This window comes from Gopherus evgoodei, chromosome 8, assembly GCF_007399415.2.
Source record: "Gopherus evgoodei ecotype Sinaloan lineage chromosome 8, rGopEvg1_v1.p, whole genome shotgun sequence".
NCBI classification, from domain to species: Eukaryota; Metazoa; Chordata; order Testudines; family Testudinidae; genus Gopherus; species Gopherus evgoodei.
This window is the reverse complement of record NC_044329.1, coordinates 83,125,029-83,138,903: the sequence shown is the minus strand read 5'-3', so window position 1 is coordinate 83,138,903 and position 13,875 is coordinate 83,125,029. Positions and strand designations below refer to the sequence as shown.

The window sequence follows — 13,875 nt, the reverse complement described above, 5'->3', positions numbered from 1 at the left end:
ATTGCTGTTAGCATTTGGATATATGAACTTAATATCAAATGGTCAACATATGGAGAGACTTGCTAAACAAATGAGAAGTGTGCTTCATGTTATGGAAATCTAAATGACTGTTATAATGATAGAAGGAAAAATAAATGCTCAAAGCTTATATTTATTGCTGTTCATCTAATAATATCTAAACACTAATTGCACTGTAAGTTTAATAACGCCAAAATGTATTTACCATGCATTCATCTGTAAGCACCTTTGGTTCAAGTAGTGTATTTGCTTCAAACATTTGACCATTCCAGCCTTTGAAGTGAACAGATGTTTTCTGAGCATCTGCCTCATTTGTTCCCCACACTGGCGTGTTCAGACAGTGAACTGTGATGGTATGGGTTGCTTCTGAGCTCAGTAAATGAAGGAAGTTCATCTGCACTTTTCCAACTCCAAACTCCAACTAGTTTACAAAAATACATTGTTAGACATAACAGTTGTATCTTGCTCAATGGCCAACAATCAGAAAGATTTTGGCAATATAAATATGGCACTTATAGTTAATATCACCTATATCAGTTAATTTGGTTGCCAAACCAAAATGCACGTCTCCTGCTTTCTTCAGAAGAAGTGTCAGGCATATATAAAAGTGGAATTCCATAATCACCATAATGAATGCATACAATTGTATACAAGCCTATACAATATATACATTTGTATAACTTACATTTTCAAAGCTCGTTATAAAATTAATTAATTCTCAGTACACCCCTGAAATGAAGGTAGGTAGATATACTTATTCTGCAGATAGGAAACTGATTCAAAGAAAGACATGCACAGAAAGAAGTGACAGAGTTTGGATCAGAGTTCAGAAGTTCTTTGCTCCTAGTCTTGTTTTTAGTCCATTATATTGCTCTGCCTCTCAACACCTAGATTTTATTAATAACCTGAGATATTGCAAGACAGCGAGAGAGGCGATGAACATTAAGCTATATATGGAAAATGTAATTTTTCTTGCATTATTTCTTGCATATTTGCAAGAACAAGTATATATAGAGGGCCAGCCCATGCCCCCTAAGTCTGTACACACAGGAGATCCTCTGTGCACAGATCTCACCCCTCCCAATCAGAGAGGTGTGTCAGTTGCCTGTGCTGCACCATCCTCCAGGACTTGTGAAGGACTCTCCCCAGGACTGGAATCTGCCTAGAGGAGAGAGAGCAGGAACTGGGCAGTTAGTAGGTGGTGTATGTTGGCTGAGGACTAAGCCTTGAAATATAATACATTTCTGTGGAGTCCTCCATAGTGGGGAAATTACCTTGAAGAGGGATACTGGGGGAAGCAAGGCTAGGGGTTCTCTTGCTCATGTGGATCCAGTGGAACTGTGCTGATTGGCAGAGAGTAGGATGATCTGGAGATACAGTTGGCATAAAGAGCACAGGGGCTCCACAAGGACAGCATCCCAGAGGGATCTATGGAGTATGGGGCAGAACCATGGCTCATTCTATTGGAATCGGAAACCCCCACCTGAATAACAATGTGAGAGAAACCCAATACGGGACTTTTTCCTCTCATGGGCAATCTGGCCTCCACCCTCACAGATATGGTTCAGTACAGTTCAGTTAAAGTACATAGGTAAAACTTCACAGAAAATCAAGTCCCCATTCCAAAAGGCTTGCAGTCTAAATATAAATAGATGTTAGCATGCATTTAGTGAAACAAAAGGAAAACCAGTTTGCACTGAATACTTTGGTTAAATGTTCAAGAGCCGTGACCCTTATGTCAATTCACATTTTAATGACAACTACAGTGTGCAATACAGGGACAGGGCATTTTAAAATATTATAGACAGATTAAAGAAAGACCCATAAAGATAGTCGCATAGAGACATCTCTGAAAAGAAACAGATAATCAAATGAAACAGAGGAACACAGATCTAATTTATGGTGAAATAAAGCTGGTTAGCACTGAGAAATCTGACATGCCAGCATACACTAGGTAAATCAGTGTTCATTTATTCAGAGTTTAAGCACAGACATATATCCTAATGAGAAGCAAAGCATACCTTTGTCACAGATACGGGTGATAGACATGTCTGGCCACCAGCAGTAAAGTTGCAGAAAACCTCAATGGCATCAGAAGGACATCCAATATTTGGGTCAATCCAGTATTTTCCTATCAATTTATAATCCCAGATAGAAAGGTGAAAAAAGACATAACTGCCGTTAAACAATCTTCTGAATAAAATTTCCATAATTTTTCGCAAATGTTAGAAGTATTATTACTGCAGCTTAACTTCCTATGGCATCACTAAAGAACATAACAGACTAGCCTCCTTGGAGTTACTCTGTGTTTATGCCCAATGTAGGTGATCTGAATGTGGCACATAAAAATTTGATGTTCAGCCAAAGCAAAACAAATAAATAAAAATCCGCAAAGCCTCCACATTACTGTCATATTATCAATAACTATTCCATACGGTTTACCTTTTCTATGGCTTTTGTACCAGTTGGGGATTTTCAACTCTATCCTTTGTTTCCAATACTAAATACTGAGTGTGAACAGGTTGCATTCCCACTCTGCTCCCGACAAAATCTGTGCATGCTATAGGTGATCAGATGTACTCCTCTTCCTGGGATTTGGCTTTATCAAATACACGAACATCAGCCTAAGTTTTCATCATGAGCCTGGCTAGTTCCTCCATGTCCCTGCCCTCAGTTCCCTCTGACCAAAGGTTCATTGGCAGCTCTTACATCTTGGTGGAGTTACTAAGCAGTACCTGCCACTATCATGAATTGGTACAAGTTATTCCACAGCTTTATGCAGGCTCTAACAGGGTGATCAGCAGAAGAGCCCAGCATTTGTATGCTGGATCATAGCTCCTGCCACCTTGTCATCATCGCAGCACAGCTAATCTATATTTGATGTACAGCATGACTGATCTGTATTTGTGACCAGTTTCTGTTTAATCCCCTTTCTCTTGATTGTTTGAGTTTATTTCAATGTGTTTTCTATCTAGAGCAGTGGTTCCCAATCCTGTTCCGCTGCTTGTGCCCCGCATCGCTTCCAGCAAGCTCCCATTGGCCTGGAGCAGCGAACCGCAGCCACTGGGAGTCGCGATCAGCCAAACCTGCAGACGCGGCAGGTAAACAAACTGACCTGGCCCGCCAGGGACTTTCCCTGCACAAGTGGTGGAACAAGTTTGGGAACCACTGATCCAGAGGGATACAACAGGGGTTTTGGATACACGGCAGACATTGTAACTCGGGGGTCGGCAACCTTTCAGAAGTGGTGTGCTGAGTCTTCATATATTCACTTTAATTTAAGGTTTTGCATGCCGGCAATACATTTTAATGTTCTTTATAAGGTCTCTCTCTATGTCTATATATTATATAACTAAACTATTGTTGTATTATAAAATAAACAAGGTTTTCAAAATGTTTAAGAAGCTTCATTTAAAATTAAATTAAAATGTTGATCTTACGCCGCTGGCCCGCTCAGCCTGTTGCTGGTCTGGGGTTTTGACCCTGGCTGGCAAGGGTCTGGCAGCCAGAACCCCAGACAGGCAGTGGGCTGTGCGGGGCTGGCGGCTGGGACCCCAGACCAGCAGTGGGCTGAGCGGGGCCGGTGGCTGGGACCCCAGACCAGCAGTGGGCTGAGCGGCTCAGCCCGCTGCCACTCAGGGGTTCCATCCGCCAGCTCCTGCCAGCCGGGATCCTGGCTGCTGGACTCACTCAGCCTGATGCCGGTCTGGGGTCCCGGCCCTGCCCACATACAGTGGGTACCTACCTTCTCTCTGGTTCTGGCCCATTCTTTTCCTCTCTCTCTGCACTGAGCTGAGGTGGGAGTGGACTGAGCATAGGGCTGGGGGTGAAGGGGCCGGGAGCTAGAATGAGGGAGGGGGCTCAGGTTTGGGTGTGGGGCACTTACCTGGGCAGCTCCCATTTGGTGCGAGGGGTGCAGGTGGGAATGTGGTAGTGGTGGTGCAGGAACTCCCGTTTAGTGCTCAGGATGGGGGTGGGGATGTGGGGGGTGCAAGAGTCAGGATGTGGGGGGTGCAAGAGTCAGGGCTGGGGGCATGTGAAGGGGGTGCAGGTGTCAGGGCAAGGGGTGGGGAGGCTGGGTATGTGTGGGGGTGCCAGAGCCAGGGCTGGGGTCATGTGGGGGGTGAAGGAATCAAGCAGATGGCTGGGTGTTTATGAGGGGGCTAAAGGGCACGGGCCTGGGGTGTGCGCGGGGCTGCGGAGCTCAGGGCAGAGGGCTGGGGAGTGTGGGGGGGGTCAGGGCAGGGGCTGGAGGGGATATGCCTCTATTCCACCCCTTTTTCCCCAAGGCCCTGCCCCAGCTTCTTCTCTGCCTCCGTCAGGAGCAGCGAGCATGCTGACTCTGCTCCTTCCTGACCCCCTCCCTTGCAAGGGCCATCAGCTGATCAGCCGGCAGGGAGGGAGGGACCGAGAGACAGAGGAGAGGCGGGAACCCAGCACACTACTGGAAGAGACAGGGGAGCCGGCAGGACCAAGCTTCTGCCCCTTGCCCCCTGCCCCTGCAGGGGGTGGGGGAGTGGAGGGTGGAGAAGAGCAGACCAGGCCGGGCTGGGAAGGATTTTTTATGGCATGCTGCTGCTTGCCGAGATTCCAGCAGGCAGCAGCGTGCCATTAAAAATTGGCTCATGTGCCATCTTTGGCACACGTGCCAAAGGTTGAAGACCCCTGTTGTAACTAATCTCAAAGTAAAATACAGTTTGAAAAATGTACTGAAAGGCCTGTGCCACCAGAGAAAAGAAAAAAATTAAGCTTTGGAATTATAAGAAAGATATGTTAAGTTTTACATCTATCTTAACAGATACACACTTAGGGCTTGTCTACATCACAAAGTTGCAGCGCTGGTGAGGGGGTTACAGCGCTGCAACTTAGGAGGTGTACACATCTGCAGGGCATCACCAGCGCTTCAACTCCCTGTTTGGTGATCCAGCGCTGGTAATCAAGTGTAGACACTTACCAGCGCTTTTCTTGACCTCCGTGGAATAAGCAGGTATCCCAGCATACCTGAGGAAGCCTCTGGTAATCAAGCTGGTCTCCTTCCCCGGTTTGCTCTCGCGTTCCCCGAACCCCGAGCAAGCAGGTCTCCTTCCCTGCGGTTTGCAGGGTGGTTCGGGGAACGCGAGAGCAAACCGCGGCGAAGCTGGTCTCCTTCCCCGGTTTGCTCTCGCGTTCCCCGAACAAGCAGGTCTCCTTCCCTGCGGTTTGCAGGGTGGTTCGGAGAACGTGAGAGCAAACCGCGGCGAAGCTGGTCTCCTTCCCCGGTTTGCTCTCGCGTTCCCCGAACAAGCAGGTCTCCTTCCCTGCGGTTTGCAGGGGGGTTCGGGGAACGCGAGAGCAAACCGCAGCAAAGCTGGTCTCCTTCCCCGGTTTGCTCTCGCGTTCTCCGAACCTCCGTGCAAGCAGGTCTCCTTCCCTGCGGTTTGCAGGGGGGGTCGGGGAACGCGAGAGCAAACCGCGGCGAAGCTGGTCTCCTTCCCCTGTTTGCTCTCGCGTTCCCCGAACAAGCAGGTCTCCTTCCCTGCGGTTTGCAGGGGGGTTCGGGGAACGCGAGAGCAAACCGCGGCAAAGCTGGTCTCCTTCCCCGGTTTGCTCTCGCGTTCCCCGAACCTCCGTGCAAGCAGGTCTCCTTCCCTGCGGTTTGCAGGGGGGTTCGGGGAACGCGAGAGCAAACCGCGGCGAAGCTGGTCTCCTTCCCCGGTTTGCTCTCGCGTTCCCCGAACCCCCCTTGAAGCCGCCCAACAGCGCTGCAGTATGGCCACATCTAACACCACTTGCAGCGCTGGTTGCTGTAAGTGTGGCCACTCTGCAGCGCTGGCCCTATACAGCTGTACTAATACAGCTGTAACAACCAGCGCTGCAAAATTTTAGATGTAGACATACCCTTAGACCTGGTACACTCTTATCCACTCTAGATTCTAGAGCACATTTCCTTGATGGAACTAATGTTCATTCTATAACTAATACTGACTATTCAGCAGCTAGGAGATGTAAATTAGACTCTTAACGCTAATCCTCTTCTCCACATACAGTAGCTAGAGATTTGTTTCAAAATTAATTCTGAGAAGAAATCCTTTTTCTATAGTTAGTGTAATAGATACTCATCAATTTCTGTGAACAGGAAATTAGTATAAGTACCAGATCATAAAATAGCAAATTGTTTGTTTGTATGTATGGGCTGTAGTGCACAAAATGCTTTTATTTTCCATATCTTCCTTTCACTTTTGCTGCTAAGATCACAGGTGACCCTCTCTACAATATGTGGGTGTAATGTGCTTAAAGATGTTGGTTAGTGTTTTCTTTCATACTTGGGATAGAATATTAAGGCCAATTATTCATTTTTTATCCTGGTGCAACTCCCACTAAAGTCAGTGGGAGAAGAAACAGCGTACGTGACAAGTCTAAAATAAAGCAGAATTTAGTTCCATGTTTCCTAAGCGACAGTTAAAGATAGGCTAGACTGTGCCCCAGAATTGACAAATGGAGGATCCTTTGTGCAAATCTCCCCATGTCTGCAAGAGAGGGCATGGGGAACGAGTGGCTTCTAGTCAGGGCCGAGCACATCCTTTCTTTACCAGTGTTTTGGAGATTAAGTAGACAAGATAATATAACCTAGGGCTATATTACCTTTTGTGTGGAGCCCCTTCTGTAACAGGAACCCCTCTTTCAAAGGGCGGTCCTGGAACCTCTGGTAATGCAGTTCCACTGGGAGTGCACTAGCAAGAACTGAGAAGGCAAGATGAGATGACACTTGGGTTCTAAAGCCTGAGAGAATAGCTGGCTTCACGTGGATCCTGGAGGACCCATGGAGTTTGGAGTAAGACCCACGGAGGGCATGGTGAGGGGGCAAACCCTGATGATGGAACAGCTTTGTTAAGAAAACCTCATTGAATTTTCCTCCCCCTTAGCTTCTTGCGGCTTTTCCTGCATGAGGGATGGTCCTATTTCATGCTTTTACCATGCTACTATGACACACAATGAGAGTTTAATCCTCAACTGTTTGGGATTTGGCTACTTAACTCCCTTAGGCTCCTTGGAAGAGTCTTGTTTTACATGAGTTTTCTAAACATGTTTAAATCATTACAGTATGTGAAAGCCACTGCATACGTTTGTAATGAAAATGAATACAATACTTTTGCTCCATACAGGCAGACCCTACCACCACAGGGATGTACAGCTCCATTGCAGGGTAAGGGGTGGAGGGCTAGGTGCCTGCTGTGTGCACACCCTGCACCTTGATGCACAGGGCAGTGTCAGAAGTGGGGCAGGGGCTGATGATTCACCAGTTGTTTCCCCTTCCCTCATGTGCAAAGGGGTGTAGGAGCTATTGTCTGCAGTGGTCTCAGAGTTGCTCCATTGCTGTTCCACAATTTGCAGAAGGGAGATACTTTCCTTCTTGACCTCTGCAGCTATCCACAGTGCACAGCCTGGTTACTCAGGGCCAGGACTTGGCCCACAGAAAATAAAGAGTCTACATGCAGGAAGAAAATTCTTTCATGATTGTTATTAGCCAATCAGGTATGAGTCAGTAAGTTGCCTGACAAAGACTGACTCTGGACAATTTTACCCGGTTAGATGCCATATACATGCTGTTTAGCTCATCAGAGGGCACAACAATAATTCTCCATAACATTTACATAAGGTTGCATTTGAAAATAAGTACTTTGCCCCCATTACCTCTAAATTCATTTCCTTTGTGCATATTTGTTTTTATTTTAACAATTGTTACCTATAAGAAATTCATGATACTAATGGAAAGATTTGAAGATATTTATAATGAACACACTCAGATGGTGAAGTATGTGAAATACTTCTACTGATAGCACATTTCAATGACCATTCAAGATTTATTGATTAATGGTTGCCTCAAATATAGTAGTTGTCAATATATCTGATTATACACATTTTTTTCCTATAAAAATATAGACCTTTATCCACACAAAGTTCGTTGCAGGATGAGGTATTTGAGAAATTATTTCTATAACAAAGCTAGATTTAAAAGATGTGAAAATGTTACTAAATATTAGAAAAACTAGTTTTCAGATTTTCAGCATGTTTTTTATTTACTCTATATCTGCAGTACTTTAGTGTTAAAAATAAAAATATAATTATACATATCTATACAATATGGCCAGCTTTCACCATGTTTGAATATAGTACATTCCAAAGCACTGTTTAATAGCCTGTTATTTACTCTGTTCTTATGCTATGTAATGACTGGGCTCAATCCTTTCCCCTTTGAAGTAACAATTAGCTTCAATGGGAGCAGGATCAAATCCATATTGTCTGGAAACTGTGTAATTACAGAACTCAGATTCTGCACATTGAGTCAGATGATGCCATTGGCTCAGATTCTGCAAATACTTGCATACATGAGTAACTTTATACATGTGAGTAGTTCAGTGGGACTACTTTATGTGTATGAAGTTGTTAAAACATCTAAGAGCTTCCAGGAGCGGGCACTTCAGTCAGTCATGTCAATATGCCCAGTTTCGTCAAGCTGCAGTTTGAGGGTGTTGGTATGAGCAGTGAACACTGAATATGCTAACATCAGAAGACACATTTTACATGTACAATACATTCACATCAACTTAGTGCAAAATACATATAGATTTGTGCGAGTTTGAGCAGTGATGGCCATGAGAATTTCTGTAGAAGTAGAAGCAATCTTGAATATGGTGTTAGGAACCAGTGACCTGGTGTTAGAGCAAATATTTTAAATACCTAAGTACCAAAAAAATTATTTTTGAATAATAAATCTATAACTTACTGTAAAAAGGTGCATATGGAAACATTGTGATAGGTGCTGCAGAAATACTATGGTAGCTAGATTAAGGTAGGGCTTTTCAAGGGGGCATAAAAGTACTAAATGTTCAACTTTCAATGAGTTTCAATCGGTACTGAGAGCCAAACTCTCTTAGGGTTCTTTGAAATTTCCAATCTAAATGGTGTGTGTAGCAAGGCTTTAAAATTACACTGTTTTTGTTGAGTTTTTGAGAAATACGTCACACTGAGTCATCTCAGTCAGATCACTTTTCATGAGGTTCTTTGATATGAGGGGCACACAAGATACATAACATCTCAGGGTATGTCTACACTGGAGATGGAAGGTGTGATTTGCAGCTGAGCAGAATACCCACACTAGCTCCGATTGAGCTAACGTGCTAAAAATAAAAGTGGAGTCGTGGAGGCATGAGCAGTCGGAGGGGTTACCTGCCCAAGTATGTACTTAGGATTGTACTCAGGTGGTTAGCCCATCCCATCACTTGTGCCATTGCACAAGTACTTTTAGAGCACTAGTTCAATTAAAGGTAGCATGGGTATTTCTACTTGAACTGTAAATGACATCTTCCAGTTTCAGTGTATGCAAGCCCATAATGTAAAATGAAAAAGGTAAATGTAGAAGTCTGGGTGTGGGCAGTAAGAAGTCTCTAAGCCTGATTTTCATCAGTGTACATCAATTGACTTCAGCTGAGTTACCCCTGGTTTACACCAGCATGATAAGAGTATCATATCCTCTGTACTGAAAAAGTGCAGGTTTGAGATTGTTTTAAAGTTCCTGCTATTCACAAGCAATTCAGCACTGAGTATTGGTAGGTTGGAATAGCCTAGAAGTAGTAGCAATTACTTTTTCACCATCCACAGAGAGCAAAGGCTGCTTTGGGCATAAAGTGACAGGCAAGTCCATTATGGATAGGTGTGTGGTACTCAGTAGTAATATGGACTTAAAAAGTTAAAATTAATATAGTTATTAAAATGCCACCCATTACAGTTTTGCTCTAGAAATTAAAAGTTGGAAACAAGATATTCTAAATCTTGATGATATGTACAATTTGATGAAAATAGACACTTACCATCTGATACTTTACGTTCACAGTTAAGCAAATCCCTGCAGATGCGTGCTGGGTTATCCCGAGTGCCGAGGGGGTTCTTGATACTGTGCAGTAAATTGCTGAGATAGTGTAGCGTTTTGAATATCTCTGCACTGTGATCTAGTAAAGTTACTTCAGTATTCTGGTAGCTCTGCCGTTAGCAATAATGTTATCACAAAAAAGCCATAGCAGCAGTGCATGAAGTTAAATCAAATGCCCATTGGAGACCACATGCAGAAATGAAAGGTGTTTATGATGCATGGAGCCGACCACGTGTGAGATAACAGAAATGATTTATTCATATTAAAAATAATTAGTACAATTTATTAAAATTATTGGAGCAAAGGAGTTACAGTCAGGTTAAAAATCATGCAAAAACATTGTTATAATACATGGAAATGGAAATTTGAATGCCCAAAAAAGAAAAAAAAAAGAAAAGAAAGGAATTAGTTCATTTTATAAGCGATACCACACTGTCAGATTTTGAACAACAGAGTTAATAGTCTTAGGTCCCAATTCTAAAGGCACATACAAATGTGCTTAACTTTACACATGTGAGTAAGTTCATTGCATGTGTGTAGTCTCATTGACTGCAATGACTCTACTCACATGCATGAAGTTAAGTATGTGTAAGTGATTGATGGATCAAGGCCTTAATGACATTCTCATTTGTAGGCATGTAGCTGAATGTATACACTTCACATTGTATAATGGATTGATACTTTCCATCCTCTTTAATCATATTTAAACATTGGAAATACTGTGGTTTTAAAAACTTGACTTAAATTGCATCCTATGTATCCAATTTTGTTTAATCATATTATACATTGGTTAGTTTTTCCTCACAAAACAGTTTCTAATTTCTCTCTGTTTTCAATAAAGCCTTTGTGAAGAAGCCATGTTTTGGCCTTAAAAAACCCAACTCTTTATAAATGTTCTAATGTATGTGCCAATGTAAATGTAGCAAGATATATTACCTCCATCTGTAGTGCACCATTTGATTCAATCAAGGCTTGAATAGCAGCATTGATGTCCATTGGTTTCTGTGTAAACCAAAACCATGGAAGATCAGCAGTAAAATCAACAGAGAATAAAATTAAGGTTGTAAGTTCTTCAAGTATGCTGCAAAAATATACCAGTTATATCTGATGAAGAATTTGAAAGTCTTTTGATTAAAACATATTGCACATAAATGTGTATGTATCAAAAAGGACAAAAAAGCCTGCCTTCCCCCAAACCTCTGAGGTCTCCGCATTGTTTAGTTGAATGCTCCACACCCATTACATTACATACTATGTGAATTCCTACTTTTAAAAGGAAAAAGCAAACAGCAGAATGAAATGGAATACTCTTATTTTAAAGAACTGTAATTTTAAAAAAGAAATTACTGTAGTTTCTTTTATCAGTTATTTTCCTGGGAGAAAAATAAAACAAACAAACAAAACAAAAAATCCCCCCCAAAATCTCAAACCAAAACTATTGGCTCCAAACCTGTCTGCCATCCATCTAATCTAATACATCGACAGTTACAAATACTATTTATATCTGGAGAAAAAGGTGATATTTACTCTCCCAACATGATACACAAAGAACAATTCAGTCTCTAGTCATGCACATACAACATGGGTCAGATTCTCTGGTCCCTTTGCACTACTCTAGTGGTGAAAAGTGCTATACCTTGCCAGCTGAGAATTCCTTTAATGCGAGGGAGTCCTTGGCTGGCATACAACTAGTTCAGCTGCCTCCTATACCTCAGGCCACCCTAGTCCCCACTGTAGGGGGGATGCCAGAGCGGGAGGGGGTGTAGCATCTGTCATGCCATGGCCTGACTCAGGAGGGTGGCCCAGGAAGGGGGCTGCCCAATAGAGCAGAAATAATAGAAAAGGACTAGAACAGTAAATCCATCCTCCCAGTAAGTGCTGGATAATAACCCCCTAGAAAAAGATGGATACATTTTATGTAAACTGCAACGGCACCTGGTGAATGACATACCATGTAGCATCCTACTTCCCTTCAGAATTTGTATATGCTGAATTCCTATAAGTAAGCTTTCAAACTGGAGTGAAGTTTATGAAGGTCAAGCATGTGAGCATGGGCATGTGATTTGCCCTTTCGGGACTCTGCAACATGGAAGCACTACTAGACAGAAGATGTTGGATAGGTTTAGCATAGCAACTATATCTGAGCTTAGATATTATAGTGATGAGTGCTAAAGAAAAACATTTGAATTTCACTTAAGATGATGGAGGAAGCAATACCCTATGAAGAGGGTCTCAACATTTTCACTTTCAACAATGAGGGAATGTGTTGTAGTTAGCACAATTATGAAACTTACTCTTGGACCAGGTGCCCCAGGTGGACCCTAGAAAACAAGAGAAAGCAGTTATTAGGTATTGCAGGCTTCTTTAAATCATATGTGCAAGGAGAACCTAGATAAAAATACCTCTTTATACACTTACTGGTGGACCTGGATGACCCCGTGGTCCCTGAGGGCCCTAGGAGAAAGGAAGATAAAAAGCATTAGGGTTAAAAAAAATCCTTCTACTTTTGATTTTTTTTTTTAAATCAGAAAATGCCATAATGAAATGTAGGCAGCTGTAATCTGCACAAAGATTTCTTGGCAGAGCTGTAGACCATTTGTTTCCATTTCTGAATGTACGGCATTGTGCGTTTTTAAAAAGTGAGTGTTGTTCTTGTGAAAAGTGCCAGGCTGATAGTGCTGGATACCAAAACAACCCTCTGTTTATCTGATCACACTTGATATTCAGAGTATATTTATAAATAGTGTGCAAAAGGTTACTAAATGTTTAATAGATTTTATAAGCATGTCACACATGAGTAGTATGTGTTATGGATAGCTATTATCACATCAGCACAAAGTGTTATAGATGGTTTTAAAGAATCTCTTAATTTACTGGACTCTAATAATTGATCAACCATTTAGTAAAATATATCTGAATAATGTATTAGCCCCGTAATAAACTATTTATAAAAGTACACTTAATACAAAGTATGACATTTGATCCAGGACGTGGAACACTCACATAATGGGCCCTTATATTGCAGGCTTCTCTCCTTCTAATCTAAACAACATGTCGCCACCATCCCCGGCCCCAGAGGAACTTCATTTAAGGGTGCAATTAAGCAGCAGGAACGGAGAGGGAACCAATTACAGTCAGCAGGGGCCTTGCAGGGAATAATGTGTACAACACACACAAAAGGTTAACGTAAGTGAAAAAGAAAAGAGAAAAGTTGACACCTCAGGTGTAGACCTCACAAAAATCACATCCCTAATCAACACTGTTATACCAACAAAAATTTCTAGTGTAGATCTGGCCAAAACCCTCATCTTAGTAGTAAACCATTTCATCTGTTCCTTTCAGTTCTCTAACTAACACACCAACAAGTAGTATGTCATCCAAGAGACTTCAAAAGAAACATCTGCATAAGCAACACTGTACAGAACCACTGTGAGCATGATCCTGCATCTCAAACTGCCAACCAAGTCAATGGGAGTTTAGAGCATGCAGGGTTGTGTCCCATGCTAGTCCACACACATTTAAATGAAAGGATGCCAGATTAGATCATATAAATTGAGACTTTTCAGATCTATCAATCTCTAGAAGCACGTTGGTCACATTCTTTAGCCCATGTGATGTAAAATTCATGGGACAGAACACATGGTAGCTATGTGAGAGTGCATTTGATTTTCAATGAGAGCTGTTACGATGACCTTGATTCAGTCTCCATAGCCCAAATCTGTATATTGTGAGTGCTGCTGTTCTATAAACAGCTGTCTAGTAATTATGCAGGGGAGTTAAAACTGAGGACATTTCTTTATGTTTAGGTTCAGCCTTTGCTGTTTTTTAATGTGAAGGCTTTAAGAGCTAAATCAGTTCGGATATTTTATTTTGTCAGCTTTTCAACCACCACCTACTGTTACTGGGTCCTACTTACCTGGTTTCACACTGTGTACGCATATTCAAGACTA

At 42.5% G+C, this 13,875-nt stretch overlaps 1 protein-coding gene across 1 annotated transcript in view; it reads right to left on the bottom strand.

The window, feature by feature from the left end:
- The window catches only part of COL24A1 (collagen type XXIV alpha 1 chain), a 253,533-nt gene that overhangs the window by 1,585 nt on the left and 238,073 nt on the right, over positions 1 to 13,875 (bottom strand). Inside the window, exons 54-59 of the mRNA XM_030572150.1 lie at positions 12,344 to 12,379; positions 12,220 to 12,246; positions 10,862 to 10,927; positions 9,867 to 10,035; positions 2,040 to 2,149; positions 224 to 439 (exon numbers count right to left, since the gene is read on the bottom strand). Of these exons, the coding sequence (XP_030428010.1) occupies positions 224 to 439; positions 2,040 to 2,149; positions 9,867 to 10,035; positions 10,862 to 10,927; positions 12,220 to 12,246; positions 12,344 to 12,379 (624 nt within the window). The remainder of the gene's footprint in view (positions 1 to 223; positions 440 to 2,039; positions 2,150 to 9,866; positions 10,036 to 10,861; positions 10,928 to 12,219; positions 12,247 to 12,343; positions 12,380 to 13,875) is intronic.